This window comes from Phaenicophaeus curvirostris, chromosome 26, assembly GCF_032191515.1.
Source record: "Phaenicophaeus curvirostris isolate KB17595 chromosome 26, BPBGC_Pcur_1.0, whole genome shotgun sequence".
Taxonomy (NCBI): domain Eukaryota; kingdom Metazoa; phylum Chordata; class Aves; order Cuculiformes; family Cuculidae; genus Phaenicophaeus; species Phaenicophaeus curvirostris.
In genome coordinates, this window is record NC_091417.1 from 3068439 (window position 1) to 3080977 (window position 12539).

General features: G+C 46.3%; 1 protein-coding gene across 1 annotated transcript in view; it reads left to right on the forward strand.

The window, feature by feature from the left end:
- Window positions 1–12539, forward strand: part of NPEPPS (aminopeptidase puromycin sensitive) — a 41814-nt gene that overhangs the window by 18718 nt on the left and 10557 nt on the right. The window contains exons 3-13 of the mRNA XM_069877232.1: window positions 1068–1145; window positions 2215–2336; window positions 3215–3322; window positions 4390–4590; window positions 4990–5086; window positions 5193–5226; window positions 6529–6643; window positions 9789–9953; window positions 10987–11091; window positions 11387–11447; window positions 12199–12308. Of these exons, the coding sequence (XP_069733333.1) occupies window positions 1068–1145; window positions 2215–2336; window positions 3215–3322; window positions 4390–4590; window positions 4990–5086; window positions 5193–5226; window positions 6529–6643; window positions 9789–9953; window positions 10987–11091; window positions 11387–11447; window positions 12199–12308 (1196 nt within the window). The remainder of the gene's footprint in view (window positions 1–1067; window positions 1146–2214; window positions 2337–3214; window positions 3323–4389; window positions 4591–4989; window positions 5087–5192; window positions 5227–6528; window positions 6644–9788; window positions 9954–10986; window positions 11092–11386; window positions 11448–12198; window positions 12309–12539) is intronic.

The window sequence follows — 12539 nt, forward strand, 5'->3', positions numbered from 1 at the left end:
TCTGGTGCTTCAGGATGCTGATGTGCAGTAGAAAGCATCACTTGTTTGGGTGCAGGTTTGCATCCCCTAAAGACAACCAGTTACTGCAGTGGTTGCATGTGGAGTGACATAGGTGGTAGAATCTCAAAATGAGGTCCCACCTAGATGTGTTAGATCTGTTTGGTTGAAGGAGCACGGATTTTCATCACCTTGGATGCAGTGAGGGGGACTCGATGGATTAGGAAGGAAGAAGCCACACCGGGTGCTCTCTCTGGGCTCTGCTGATTCTGAGTTGCAGAGTAGTTGAATTCCCGTGTCCCCATTCCCTCCCTCCATCCATCCAGCTTCGTTTCCTCGTGCAGACGTGCACATCCACAAACAGATCCAATGCTGAATATCCAGGCTGGTTTGGGTGCCCTTACAGGATGGTGCCTAAACTCTACGGTAGGACCCTGGATCTGGGGGGAGCTTTTAAATACAATCAACATTGTGTTTCTCTTTGTGGTTAAAACCAAACAGGACCACCTCGCTGTGGTTGTTGGCGTGCTTTTAAAAGCAAGACCCGCAAATGAGTTAAATAAATCACAAGCATCCTGTTTGGAATAATTAGTGAGAATCCCGCTGTGCTGATGTGAGCGTTTGACATCGAGGGGAGGTTTTTTGCGGGGTTTTGCTGTGTCAGGGCTGGTGTCATTGTTCCCAGCACTCCTGGTGCTGCACGGGACGCTGCTCTTGTGCAGATTTACAGGTTCACAGTGCAGCATCGTGGCTTGGAGCAGCAGCAGCTTCCCTGCTGTGTACAGCAGTCCCACGGCTGGGATGTACGGCAGGGGTGGAAGGAGTGCGGAGGTCCTTTTAGATTCAGTGTAAACGCAACAGTTGTCTGCAGCAAGATAATATAACCTGGAACTCTGGTGTTTCCTGCTTGCATTTATATCGTCCCAGATAATTCCAAATCCTCATTCATTTGCCCAGGAACCACAGCTTGCTGTGGGCTTCTAGCAATTCAGTGAATTTGAAATGTTGGTGAGTTACAAAAACGTCTTTGGGGCTGGTTTCAAACACAGGTGCCTGTTTTTCTGTTCCAGAGGTACATGCCACAGGGTTCAACTATCAAAACGAGGATGAAAAGGTTACTCTCTCCTTTCCCAGTACCCTTCAGAAAGGTAAGAGCTGTTTCTGTGCCTTCTGCTTGCTTCAACCGGGTATGTAAGCCGTTTGCACTTAGAAAAGCTGGAACAGGACAGCTCGGACTTCTCTAATGTTTCTATCTGGGTGCTCCTGATGGAGTGTCTAATGCAACCCACTCTGTGAGCCTCTGGGCTTGGAAATGCTTCGCTAATGGTGACTTTTGCTTCCAACACCTGAGGTGACTCTAATTGCTTAGCTGCTATTGGGAGGTGGGCTTGGAGCTGTTTGTATTAGATACTGGTGATCTGTGTACTGCGAACGAGCTCCTCTGAACTATTGTAGCATTTCCTAGGTGCAAACCCACCAGTTCCTTTGAAACTGCTGCAGGTTTTTGCTCTGAGGAGTTTGTCAGTTGAAACTCAGCTCTTCAGTTTGAATAAAGTGGGTTTATTTCATCTCAACAAACACAAAGATAAAGATTCCAGAGTGATAAAACCTTAGTTTTCTGTTCTGTGGGGTATTGGCTCGCTGCCTCTCTGAGCAAGATCCGGTTTCCTCTTTTGCACTGACACATCAAGGACCAATTAATCCTGGGACTAATTGACTTACAAGCTTGAACGCAGCCGATGCCTGGCTTGGCTGCTGTGGTGAATTCCACAGGATACCTGTTATTGCTTAGGAGCCATCCTATAGTTTTGCAAGTGTACTCAGAAGTCAGGATTGTAGGATCCGACTTCTCCAGTGGCATCAGGTGGGTCTGTCCTGGTTTTTGCTTTGTGTTTGGAGGATGAGAACACCTTCTGCAGCAGCCACTGGTCTCCAATCAACGCTAAAACATTGTGGGGAGTCCAGCTTTGCCTGCACTGCTCTTCTGGAGCTTGTTTTGTGTGGGGAGAGTGAGAGGCTCGAGGGGGGCTGGCAGAGCAGCGATAGGGGGATGAATCATAGAATAATAGAATCATCAGGATGGAAAAGACCCACCGGATCATTGAACTGGAGGGACGTCTCGTTTCAGAGGGCAGTGGCCTGGCCTGAAGGTCCAGCCCCGATCAATGTTCCATTTGGCACCCGTAGATAACAGTGTCCCCTCTGTTTGTGTTACAGGCACGGGGATGCTGAAGATAGACTTCGTAGGGGAGCTGAATGATAAAATGAAAGGCTTCTACCGGAGTAAATACACTACCCCTACCGGAGAAACGCGCTACGCTGCCGTCACTCAGTTCGAGGTACAGGATGTGTTTTTGTTTTGAGGGAATATCCCTCTCCATGTAGGATTTATGTGTAGGACAGCCGATTTCCCAGCTTCAGCTGTTTCCTCTAGGTAAAAAAAACTGTATTTTTGTGCTGCTTGCTCTCAGTGTGGCTGGGCAAGGCTCACAGCAGCCTTTACGTTGTGGCCTGAAGGTCAGGACGTTCTGGCTCTGGCCTGTTCCGCAGCTGAGGATGGTGCTGATGTGCAAAGGTGGTAAATACACACCAGCTGCAGTGTTTAGGGGCAGCTATTTATACAGATGTGGTCAAATCCCTCTGTAGAATATTCTTTTATGAAGTATATGAATTTTTTTTTTAATAGGACAGTTTGCCTTTATCTCAGCACCTTCATGAGAAGCAGCTTCTGTCTCAATTATTATATAAAGCCTGGACATCATGCCAAATTTCTCTACTACCATGTAATTTCAGCATTACCTGTGTGATTACATAAAACCAGAGTACGTTCTTGTCCCAATAGAATGGTTCTTGGGTGCATTCTGCTGGCAGAATATAAATAGGTGGGCTTGTGCGCGCGGCCTCTGAGTGCCTGGGCGCCCTCTCTGCTTTCACATGACTGAGCTTTGCTCTTGCCGTGACTCTGCTAAATTTTACTCAGGCTGTAGAATTCCATCAGAGCACAGAGAGCTTTTCAGCTGTGGGTTTTTTTTTTTCTTTAAACCAAAAGTGAAAGAAGCTGCCCCCCTCGTAAGAATGAAATGCTGAGGTCAGGAGTGTCAGTGAAGAGACTGCACCAACCATTCACCCAAGTGCTTGCCTGTAAATTTGCGTGTGTGTGTGTTTTATCGCCGCAGTCTTGTGTGATTTATTTGTTTAATGCTCTTGTTTCCTCCAGGCGACTGATGCTCGCAGAGCTTTCCCGTGCTGGGACGAGCCTGCTATTAAGGCAACATTTGATATTTCTCTGGTGGTTCCTAGAGACAGGGTAGCTTTGTCAAACATGGTAAGTTCTTGATGTGCGAGTAAACAGCATTTTCAATCAAATTATAATAATGCCAGCTGATTATCTGGTAGTTAATTGTGTGTTTTGATAACGGAGAGTGAGGTGTATGAGCTGTCTTGCAGGCTATTGCTAAGCAGCTCTAAATTGGGTGAAGCTTTAAATAGGTGATGCTGTGATGTCTGATGCACACAACCTGAACAGGCTGTACAAACCCAAGTTTTAATATCTCTCGTACCACGTGCTCCTTGATTAAGAGCGACTAGGAAAACAAAAGCGCCTGTGTGTGTTTCTGTTGCAGCTACACAAGCGGACAGAGCACTAGAGATAAATAAGCATGTTTCTAACCAGACCTGGGGTGCAGATAGAACTGCCTCTGACACAGATCATAGAACGGTTTGGGTTGGAAGGGACCTCAAAGCCCATCCAGTTCCACCCCTGCCATGGGTAGGGACACCTCCCACTGGATCTGGTTGCTCCAAGCCCCATCCAACCTGGCCTTAAACACCTCCAGGGATGGGGCAGCCGCAACTTCCCAGGGCCTCCCCACCCTCGTCGTGAAGAATTTCTTCCTAATGTCTAACCTAAAATCTTCTCAGGTTGCTGTGTTAAGTATGATGTGACTATTTCTCAAAGTTATTGCTGGAGAAGAGCAAGCCAGTTTAAAAATAGACTTTTTTCATTCCAGTAGTTAACTTTCACAGTAACCTGTGAAGTCTGGCCTTGCCCGTGCGGTGATGAGTTCTACTTCTGCTCTTAAATGAGAGCCTGGTGCCTTATTGAAGTGTAGGTGATGCTCTCCTTGGGGAACAGCAGCTGATGACCGATGTGCATGGAATATAACGTATATATTATAAAAACACACCTCTGTATGCGGTCAACGATGGAATTCTATGATTCTGTGGTGGGGCATTTTTAGTTAGGAGGGGAGCCACACCGTGGTCTGTATTTTAAAATCATAAAAAGTCCTTTCATTTTAAATGCATGACTCATAATGATGAAACAGTCAGATGGATTGTGTAATCCAGTTTCACTTCCATGGCTCTAACCGATTCTCTTTCACGCTGGAGAATGCCATTGACCGGAAGCCGTACCCCGACGATGAAAACCTCGTGGAAGTGAAGTTTGCTCGCACGCCTGTCATGTCGACGTACCTGGTGGCGTTTGTGGTGGGGGAATATGACTGCGTGGAGGCCAAGTCCCAGGACGGCGTCGCGGTGCGCGTTTACACTCCCCTTGGCAAAGCGGAACAAGGAAGGTTTGCTCTAGAGGTAAATCCACTCGGGGCGACTCCGGTTTTGCTGTGGCTCAGGGTGCTCTCCCCTCTTTGATCACCTGAACCCAAGCAAAGCTCCTGTGGGGGTGTTTGGCTTTAATGGCTCGGAGAGACGGGGCTCGGTTATAATTGATATTGCAATTGTGGACAAATTAATATGTATGATGGGGGGAACAGACAGTTTAATTCAGTTCTGATTTGGCGATGTAGATTTTGGTCCAAGGATGATGAGAAGCACTGATAGGCTACAGGCCTAGGAGAGCAAGGGGATGGGAGCTGGACATGGGGCTCCTGGAAGAAATCGTGTGTACGGCGCTTTCTTACGGTGGCGTCAGTCACACGTGTTCAAGTTTTACTTGTTCCGTGTTAACGTTTCTCCTCTCGTTTCTTCCAGGTTGCTGTTAAAACTCTGCCTTTTTATAAGGACTACTTCAATGTTCCTTACCCTCTTCCTAAAATTGATCTCATAGCTATTGCAGACTTTGCTGCTGGTAAAGTAACCCATTTTGTTGATGAACTGTATTTGATTTGAATTTTAAAACATTTAGGAAGAGGCGTGTATCCATATCAATAAACCTTTGTGTTTATTTTATAAAGGTGCCATGGAGAACTGGGGCCTTGTTACTTATAGGTATGCTGTTAAAATCCTGTCTTTCCCCCTCTTTGTTCACTAATTCTTGGAAGTAATTGGATTAGTTTTAGGGAGCTGTAATTATTGGCTGTCATCCCAAATAAGACTAAGTAAATACCTTCAGCTCTTGCTTCGGTTGGGATCATTTAGGCTTCTGGTGCAGCGTGCGTTGTACAAACCTTGGGAAGGCAGGAATGAGCTGTTAGAGCCGCTGTCCAAGGAGGGGTGAGGTTTTTCGGTGTCTGGCAGTACTGCCTGTTCTGCAAAAGAACTTTCTTGGCTGCTTTTTCCCCCCGTAAAAGTTACTGACGCAGCGGGAAGTGTTTCTTATGTTGTAGGCAAGTTGATAAATTTAGCAACCACAGAGTAACCATGTGGATGTGAGTAAATCAAAACTACTAACTTGCCTTCCTTTTCAGTTATTTCTTTTGTCTGATCAAGCTTTGTACTTTCGCTTGATTATTATATTATCTCTGTTCATGGTTAGAGAAATTTCCCTTCGTTTTCTAGCATTGGTCTTTAAGCTTTGGACTTCACATCCTGGAATAGCCTGAATTTCTTCCACTAAATTTTTAATCTACCCTTAAAAAATTGAGATGGAAATTGGAGCCCAGGTTTAAAATCAACTTATCTGCTCATTGCGATCCTGATGAAACCTGGTATTTTTCTCCCTGTGGTAAAAGAATTTTTGGAAACTTCTTCAATCACGCTATTAATTTTTTTGGCCCCCTCTTTATGCTGAGTTTGGCTTCTTGCTTTATTCCTCTGGGGACAGAAGGTGGGCACAATCTGCAGGCGCCATCAATGGTTTGGGATGCAGGTTTTCCTGCTGAGTCCCAGTGATCCAGAGCCCTTTCTGATGACCCACTGAGGGTTATAACCCCACAGGGGGTTATAGCAGCCTGTGCAAGAACCTGATGCATCTGCAGTAGCACATGTGGCTTGCGAGAGCTGGAATTCCTTTGGGGAGGAGGGAGGTGCTGGTTGTGTGTACGCAGTGGGTTCAGGTTCCTAGATGATGTAGGTGAGCTCTTTTATAAATAAAGGATCGACTTTCTTGTTCCTGTCTGGGTTCTACACTTGTCTTCTTGCATGCGGTAAGGAATTAGAGCTCCAAAGCATTCCAGCAGCTGTGGAACTTAACAAAATAATTTGATGTCTAAACTGAAGTAGCTTTCATGGGTTTTTTTTCAATTGTCCAATCACTTTTTAGCTTGCTTAGGTAACTTAACCTGCTTTTGATTGTGTGTTTTCCCCAGGCATGTACTGCTCTGTTCAGTTCTCTTTCTTTCTTAAATACAGGGAGACTGCATTGCTCATTGACCCCAAAAATTCCTGCTCTTCATCTCGCCAGTGGGTTGCTCTGGTTGTAGGACACGAACTTGCTCATCAGTGGTTTGGAAACCTTGTGACCATGGTATCTAACAATTACAAGTTCTTCTGGTTTTCTTTGCCGTGTGCTTCGTGTCGTGTGTTTGTTCAAGTGCCCCTTAATTGCAGGCATACGGACTTTGAAATAAACCAATTAAACATCGAAACAGAGCTTTATTACCACTTTCTTCTTCACTAGTGTGTTCTCCAGAAGCATTGCTAGATTTTTTTCTATGTGAAGTAATTTTCAGTTGTTTGAATGCAGCTCCTAGTTAGAGCAGAGGAGGTGATTTTGGCCTGTCAGGTGACTTAGAAGCAATAAACCACTATTTTCCTTCCAGGTAGGCGTGATTCGCTCACCAGGCTTTTCTACAGAGCAGATGTATCAGTCCCAGCTCAGCGTTGCAAATTGTTTCAATCCAGCAGCTGAGAAGCTGCTCAGTAGTAACTCATCCTTACTTGGGATTTTTGGGGAGCCACCTGGCTGCTTGGATTGATGTTTAAGTCATTTTGGTGGGAATTAAAGCAAGTCTGAGGCAGCAAGATTGAAATCTGTAAATAAATTCCATTTAGTGCTGAAACCTGTACCTGTCAGAGCTTCTGCTGTTAACAAACGGGTTCAGATTACTCTCTTTATTAAACCAGTCCTAGACTCCCACAAACAGACACAGAAGGCAAAATATTTCATGAGTTAGGAAGTTGCTTGTATTGCAAGAAACCAATTTTAATAAGTATGGCTTCTGGAGCCCCAAACCTGCCTCGTTATGGGGTTTGGGCTGCTGAAATGAATCCTAGAATCACAGACTAGTTTGGGTTGGAAGGGACGTTAAAGATCGCCCAGTTCCAACCCCTCTGCCATGGGCAGGGACACCTCCCACTGGATGCAGGGATTCCAAGGCCCATCCAACCTGGCCTGGAACATCTCCAGGGATGGGGCAGCCACCACTGCCATGGACAACCTGTTCCAGAGCCTCCCCACTCTCACAGTGAAGAAATTCCTCCTTATGTTTAGTCTAAATCTCCCCCTCTCCAGTTTATACCCATTGCCTCTTGTCCTATCACTCCAAGCCTTTGTAAACAGTCCCTCCCCAGCTTTCTTGTAGCCCCTTCAGGTACTGGAAGCTTCTCTAAGGTCTCCTTGAAGCCTTCCCTTCTCCAGGCTGAACAACCCCAACTCTCTCAGCCTGTCCTCGTACGGAAGGTTCTCCAGCACCCACTGTGGTTGGGTGGAGGGTATTAATCACAACACTGAGCTTGTCAAGCTTCTACAGTGCCTCTTAAGATCAGGTCAGCAGTGTCCATTCCTGTTTGTGGTAGCGTAGGCAGCTTCCATGTGAGAGCAATGCGATGCCAAAATGGAAAAGTCATGTTAAAAGTCATAGAGTTGTAGCTTTTAGTGCAGCTGAGCAGCTGGAAGCAAGGAGAGCCGGCATCATGTGAGTAGAGCACACAAGCAAGTGCCTGGGGGACTATTAGTGACCCATGAACCCCCATGTGGTCCTTCTGATCATGGAAAATGTGGCAATGAGAAAGCATCGGTTACAGGAATCTCTCAAATTTACATTGAATTAGCTTTTTCTTTTCATTGTGAAGTTTTGGGTCTTCCAGAAAATTGTCATTAAGAATTTTTTTTTCTCATTATTTATGGTGCAACTGTGAAACATGAAAAGACACTCCAGGGTGAGTGCTCAGTGTCCTGAAAGTTGTTTTTTTCTGCTCTCTAACCTGAGCTGCGTACAGCGCAGCGTCCGGGGTCTGCCAGCACCAGGCCTTATCAGCCAGCACAACGTGCCTCTTCTGCCACAAAGATAAATGAAATCTGAATGCTTCCAGGGGCAGAAATCGACTCGTGAGCAGTAGGATAAGAGAGAACAACAGGGAGGTGAAAAGATTGAGAAGTCCAACTTAATTGCCCAAGAATCTATTCTGCAGTGGCTTTAACGCTCTGGCACCACCGCTCTGCGTGTGTTGGAACCTTGTCCTGGAAACGGAGGCGATCAGAAAAGTAAAAGAAGATTGGATAGTCTCTGCTCTAAAAATAAAGCGGGGCTTATCCGTGTGGAGTTTCAGTGGCAGCTTTCCCTACGGGATCCCACCCTCCCTGGGGTAAATGCTCTTTGTAGAGCAGCGCCCGGGGCTGGTTCTTGTCCTGGCCGGGTTCTTTAAGGGCCCGTAGCGTCATAGCCGTGCTGGGCTGGGGGAACCCCCACTTCTGCACCCAAAGGATGGCTGGGAAAGGCAGCGATGGAAGAAAAAGGGTGTTTTCTTCCTCCATATCCATAGCTGATTTCCTTATCCTGCCTATATATATCCTGTTGAGGCTCTGGAGCGAGTCCAGAGAAGAGCAACGAAGCTGGTGAGGGGGCTGGAGAACGAGAGGAGCGGCTGAGAGAGCTGGGGGTGTTTAGCCTGGAGAAGAGGAGGCTGAGGGGAGACCTCATTGCTCTCTCCAACTACCTGAAAGGAGGAATAAATTTTTCAGGGAAAGGGTCATTGGTCCCTGGCAGAGGCTGCCCAGGGAGGGGGTTGAGTCCCCTTCCCTGGAGGGGTTTAAGGGACGGGTGGACGAGGTGCTGAAGGACATGGGTTAGTGATTGATGGGAATGGTTGCACTCGATGATCCGATGGGTCTCTTCCAACCTGGTGATTCTATGATTCTATATTAGAAATGAAGGGATGGATTTTAAAGCATCAGTGTAACATTCTTATCTTAGAAAACACAGCTTCCCCCTTGCCTGGTGGAAAATCCCATTATAACTGTTTATGAGACTGCAGGATCCCCGAGTCTAGGAGACACTTTCAGGTTCCAGGTTTTGTCCTTTAGGTAAGCACACTCTGTAGTAAACAAACCAAACCCAAGCAGAATGAGGCTCCTGCAGCTGCTGCCGTTGGGTTTGACAAAGGCACCATTGTCGTGTTTCCTGCAGTGCTGCTGCTTAACTTGCTGGTGGCTGTGTCTGTCACCAACATCCTTGTTTGTCCCTGATGCTGTTCTCCATGCAGAGTTTCTAAAGCCTCGGGCAGAGGGGAAGGCTCTTATTCAGTGCCGATTCCTTTTCTTGGGCTGATAACTCCTTTACGGAGAAGGATTTGCACTAAGCAAGGTCATCAACATCCTTGCAGGAAACTTCTTGTTGATGAGATGAATCTCTTGGAGTTCTCTTCTTTACTCTGTCTTCTTATCTTTCCAGGAATGGTGGACCCACCTCTGGCTCAATGAAGGCTTTGCCTCCTGGATCGAGTACCTGTGTGTAGATCACTGTTTCCCGGAGTATGACATCTGGACTCAGTTTGTTTCTGCTGATTACACACGAGCTCAAGAGCTTGATGCCTTAGACAACAGTCATCCTATCGAAGTAAGTTCTGTCCTTGCTAGTGATTGTCTCACTTCGTATCTTGTCAGCTGAGCGTAAGGGTTTTTTCCCCCCTTAAGAAAATAGGGAACTTCACAATCATTCACCACACAAGGGAAAATGTAAGGTTGTGCTTCCTCTTTGTGGATTGTCCTCTACTTGAATTAGTAGAAGTGAGGTTTGAGGGTCTGGAGATAGCTTCTCTTGGAGTTTTTCTGCTCTACTGATGTGAAATAGTGAAGTTGTGATCAAAACTCATCATTATTTGTGTTGGTTTTTGATCCAAGTGGTTCGTTTTCTGGCCCTTGAGCACGGAGAAGCAGCTACTTCCTTACTCCTCAACAACATGAACCAAAGCGCAGTGTAGCCCAGAGCCCTACTTACCAAACTCTTCCAGGCTTGTACTGAGGCCACCTTAGGTGTTTCTGCCTCGTACTCCTAGAGCTGGGAGTGATGCAGGCAGTCTTGAAATAAATAGAATCTGGCTGGGTTTACTGCTTTGGGGAGTTCAGTGACGGAGAAGGCAGCAGCAGCGAGCTCAGTTACAGGAAAACTGGGATCTGTGCTAAAGGGAAACTTCCTTGTAATTCCTGGAGATCACCGTGGGCAGGGTTTCAGACAGCTTAGGACGTGTTTGATGTAGTAGATGATGGGAGGTGACCTTGCCTTGCACAACCAGTCCCTTTAGCATGACCCACTCATCGAGCGGTTCCTGAGTGTGTGCTGTTCACTGCCCTAGAATTTTAACAATTTCCACTGCTTTTTGCTTTCGGGCCAGTGTTGAACCAAAGGATTGAAGCCGAATCCCCAAGTCTGTTTGATTAAATACCAAAATCTAAGTTAAAATGTGTTTAATCTATAACGCAGTCCTCACCCAGCCATACGTGAATAGATTTAATTGCCTGGGTGTAGAGATCCACTGAGTTCAGGGGGGGATATTCATGTGCTTTCTTCCTGAGAGAAGTCGGAACAAGCAAAATCAAAATCCTACAGCGGCTAAAATTGTTCTCCCTGTGAATTATCCCATTTGCCACAGGTTAGCGTTGGCCATCCCTCCGAAGTAGATGAAATATTCGATGCTATTTCTTACAGCAAGGGAGCGTCTGTAATCCGAATGCTGCACGACTACATTGGCGATGAGGTAAAAGACTGGTGTTAAAAATCCAGCTGGGGGTTGTCGAATCCTTTTACAGTTCAAAATATCACTTTTTTAAAAAAAAATTAAATCTATGTATTCTCTATTTTGAAAATTTCTCTCCAATTGGTGTTTGGGCTCTGTTTGAATTTACCGAGGAAAATAAGATAGTGGGAAAATAGGGAAGGGGTTACAAATGTCCCCACTGATCCTAAGAATCCTTGGCTGATTCTTGAATGTGGAGGGAGGGCAGAAAGGACTCTGTTCCGGTGCCATTATCCGTTTCGTTGTGTGTTCCCAGGACTTTCGGAAAGGAATGAATTTGTATTTAACGAAGTTCCAGCAGAAGAATGCCGCTACAGGTACCTGGGGGTTATGGTTGGTTTAAGAAAAGCGATTTCTGGAGTCTAAATTGTTAGTGCTCAATTGCTGGATTCTTGTTTTCCACCCAAGAAGGGAAACACAAGGCAGTAATTGGTGTTGATTCCAGTGCCACGGGTTGGGGTTCAGCATCCCCTGGGGGTTCCCTGCTTGGGGAGCAGCTGAGATGAGCTGAAGAGGCTGCGTTTGCTGCCTGTACCCACATCCACGTGGCAATCAGCTTTAGACAGAGTACGTTGGTTCGCCGTGCGAGCCTTCTGCTGTGCGATTACACAGTTCAAAGTCTCGTCTGGTATCTCACAGCGTTTTCTTTACTTAAACCTTTTCTGTGTGTCGAACATAAATGTGTAAGTGGGGCTCGTGCTCTCTCAGCCCAAACCCGCCCATGTTCAGTCAGTTTTGTTGGCTCAATATATGAAAAACTGATGGAAAAGATTCTTATATTTACCAGTTTGAACGTTTGATGCTCATTTTTATTATCTTTTATCGCCGTGGGTATTGATTGCACATTTTTAGTAGTAAAGAAGCTTTCTTCTGCTATCTCTCCCCAGTGAGAGGTTTAAACCAGTTCCTTTCTTTGCCTGTCTGTTACAATTCAATAAAAACCCCAAATCCCAAGGATGAAGGGCAAACTGGAATAAGGATACAACCTCCCGCTGCCCATGTAGCATCCCTGATAGCATCTAACGTGTCTGGACTCCAACAGTCCTTAGTTTGACTCTTCTTCCACAGAGGATCTCTGGGAAAGCCTGGAAAAAGCCAGCGGTAAACCTATTGCTGCTGTGATGAACACGTGGACCAAACAGATGGGGTTTCCGCTCATTTATGTGGAATCTGTGCAGGTAAATGGAACTGGGCATCTTTTAGCACTTCAGATCAAAAATTCTGCCTTTGACTGGGGGAAGATTGAGATGAGAGATTAGGAAGAAATGCCCTGGCCCAGATTGCCCAGAGCAGTGGTGGCTGCCCCATCCCTGGAGGGGTTCAAGGCCAGGTTGGATGGGGCTGGGAGCCCCTGATCCAGTGGGAGGTGTCCCTGCCCAGGGCAGGGGTGCAACTGGATGGGCTTTGAG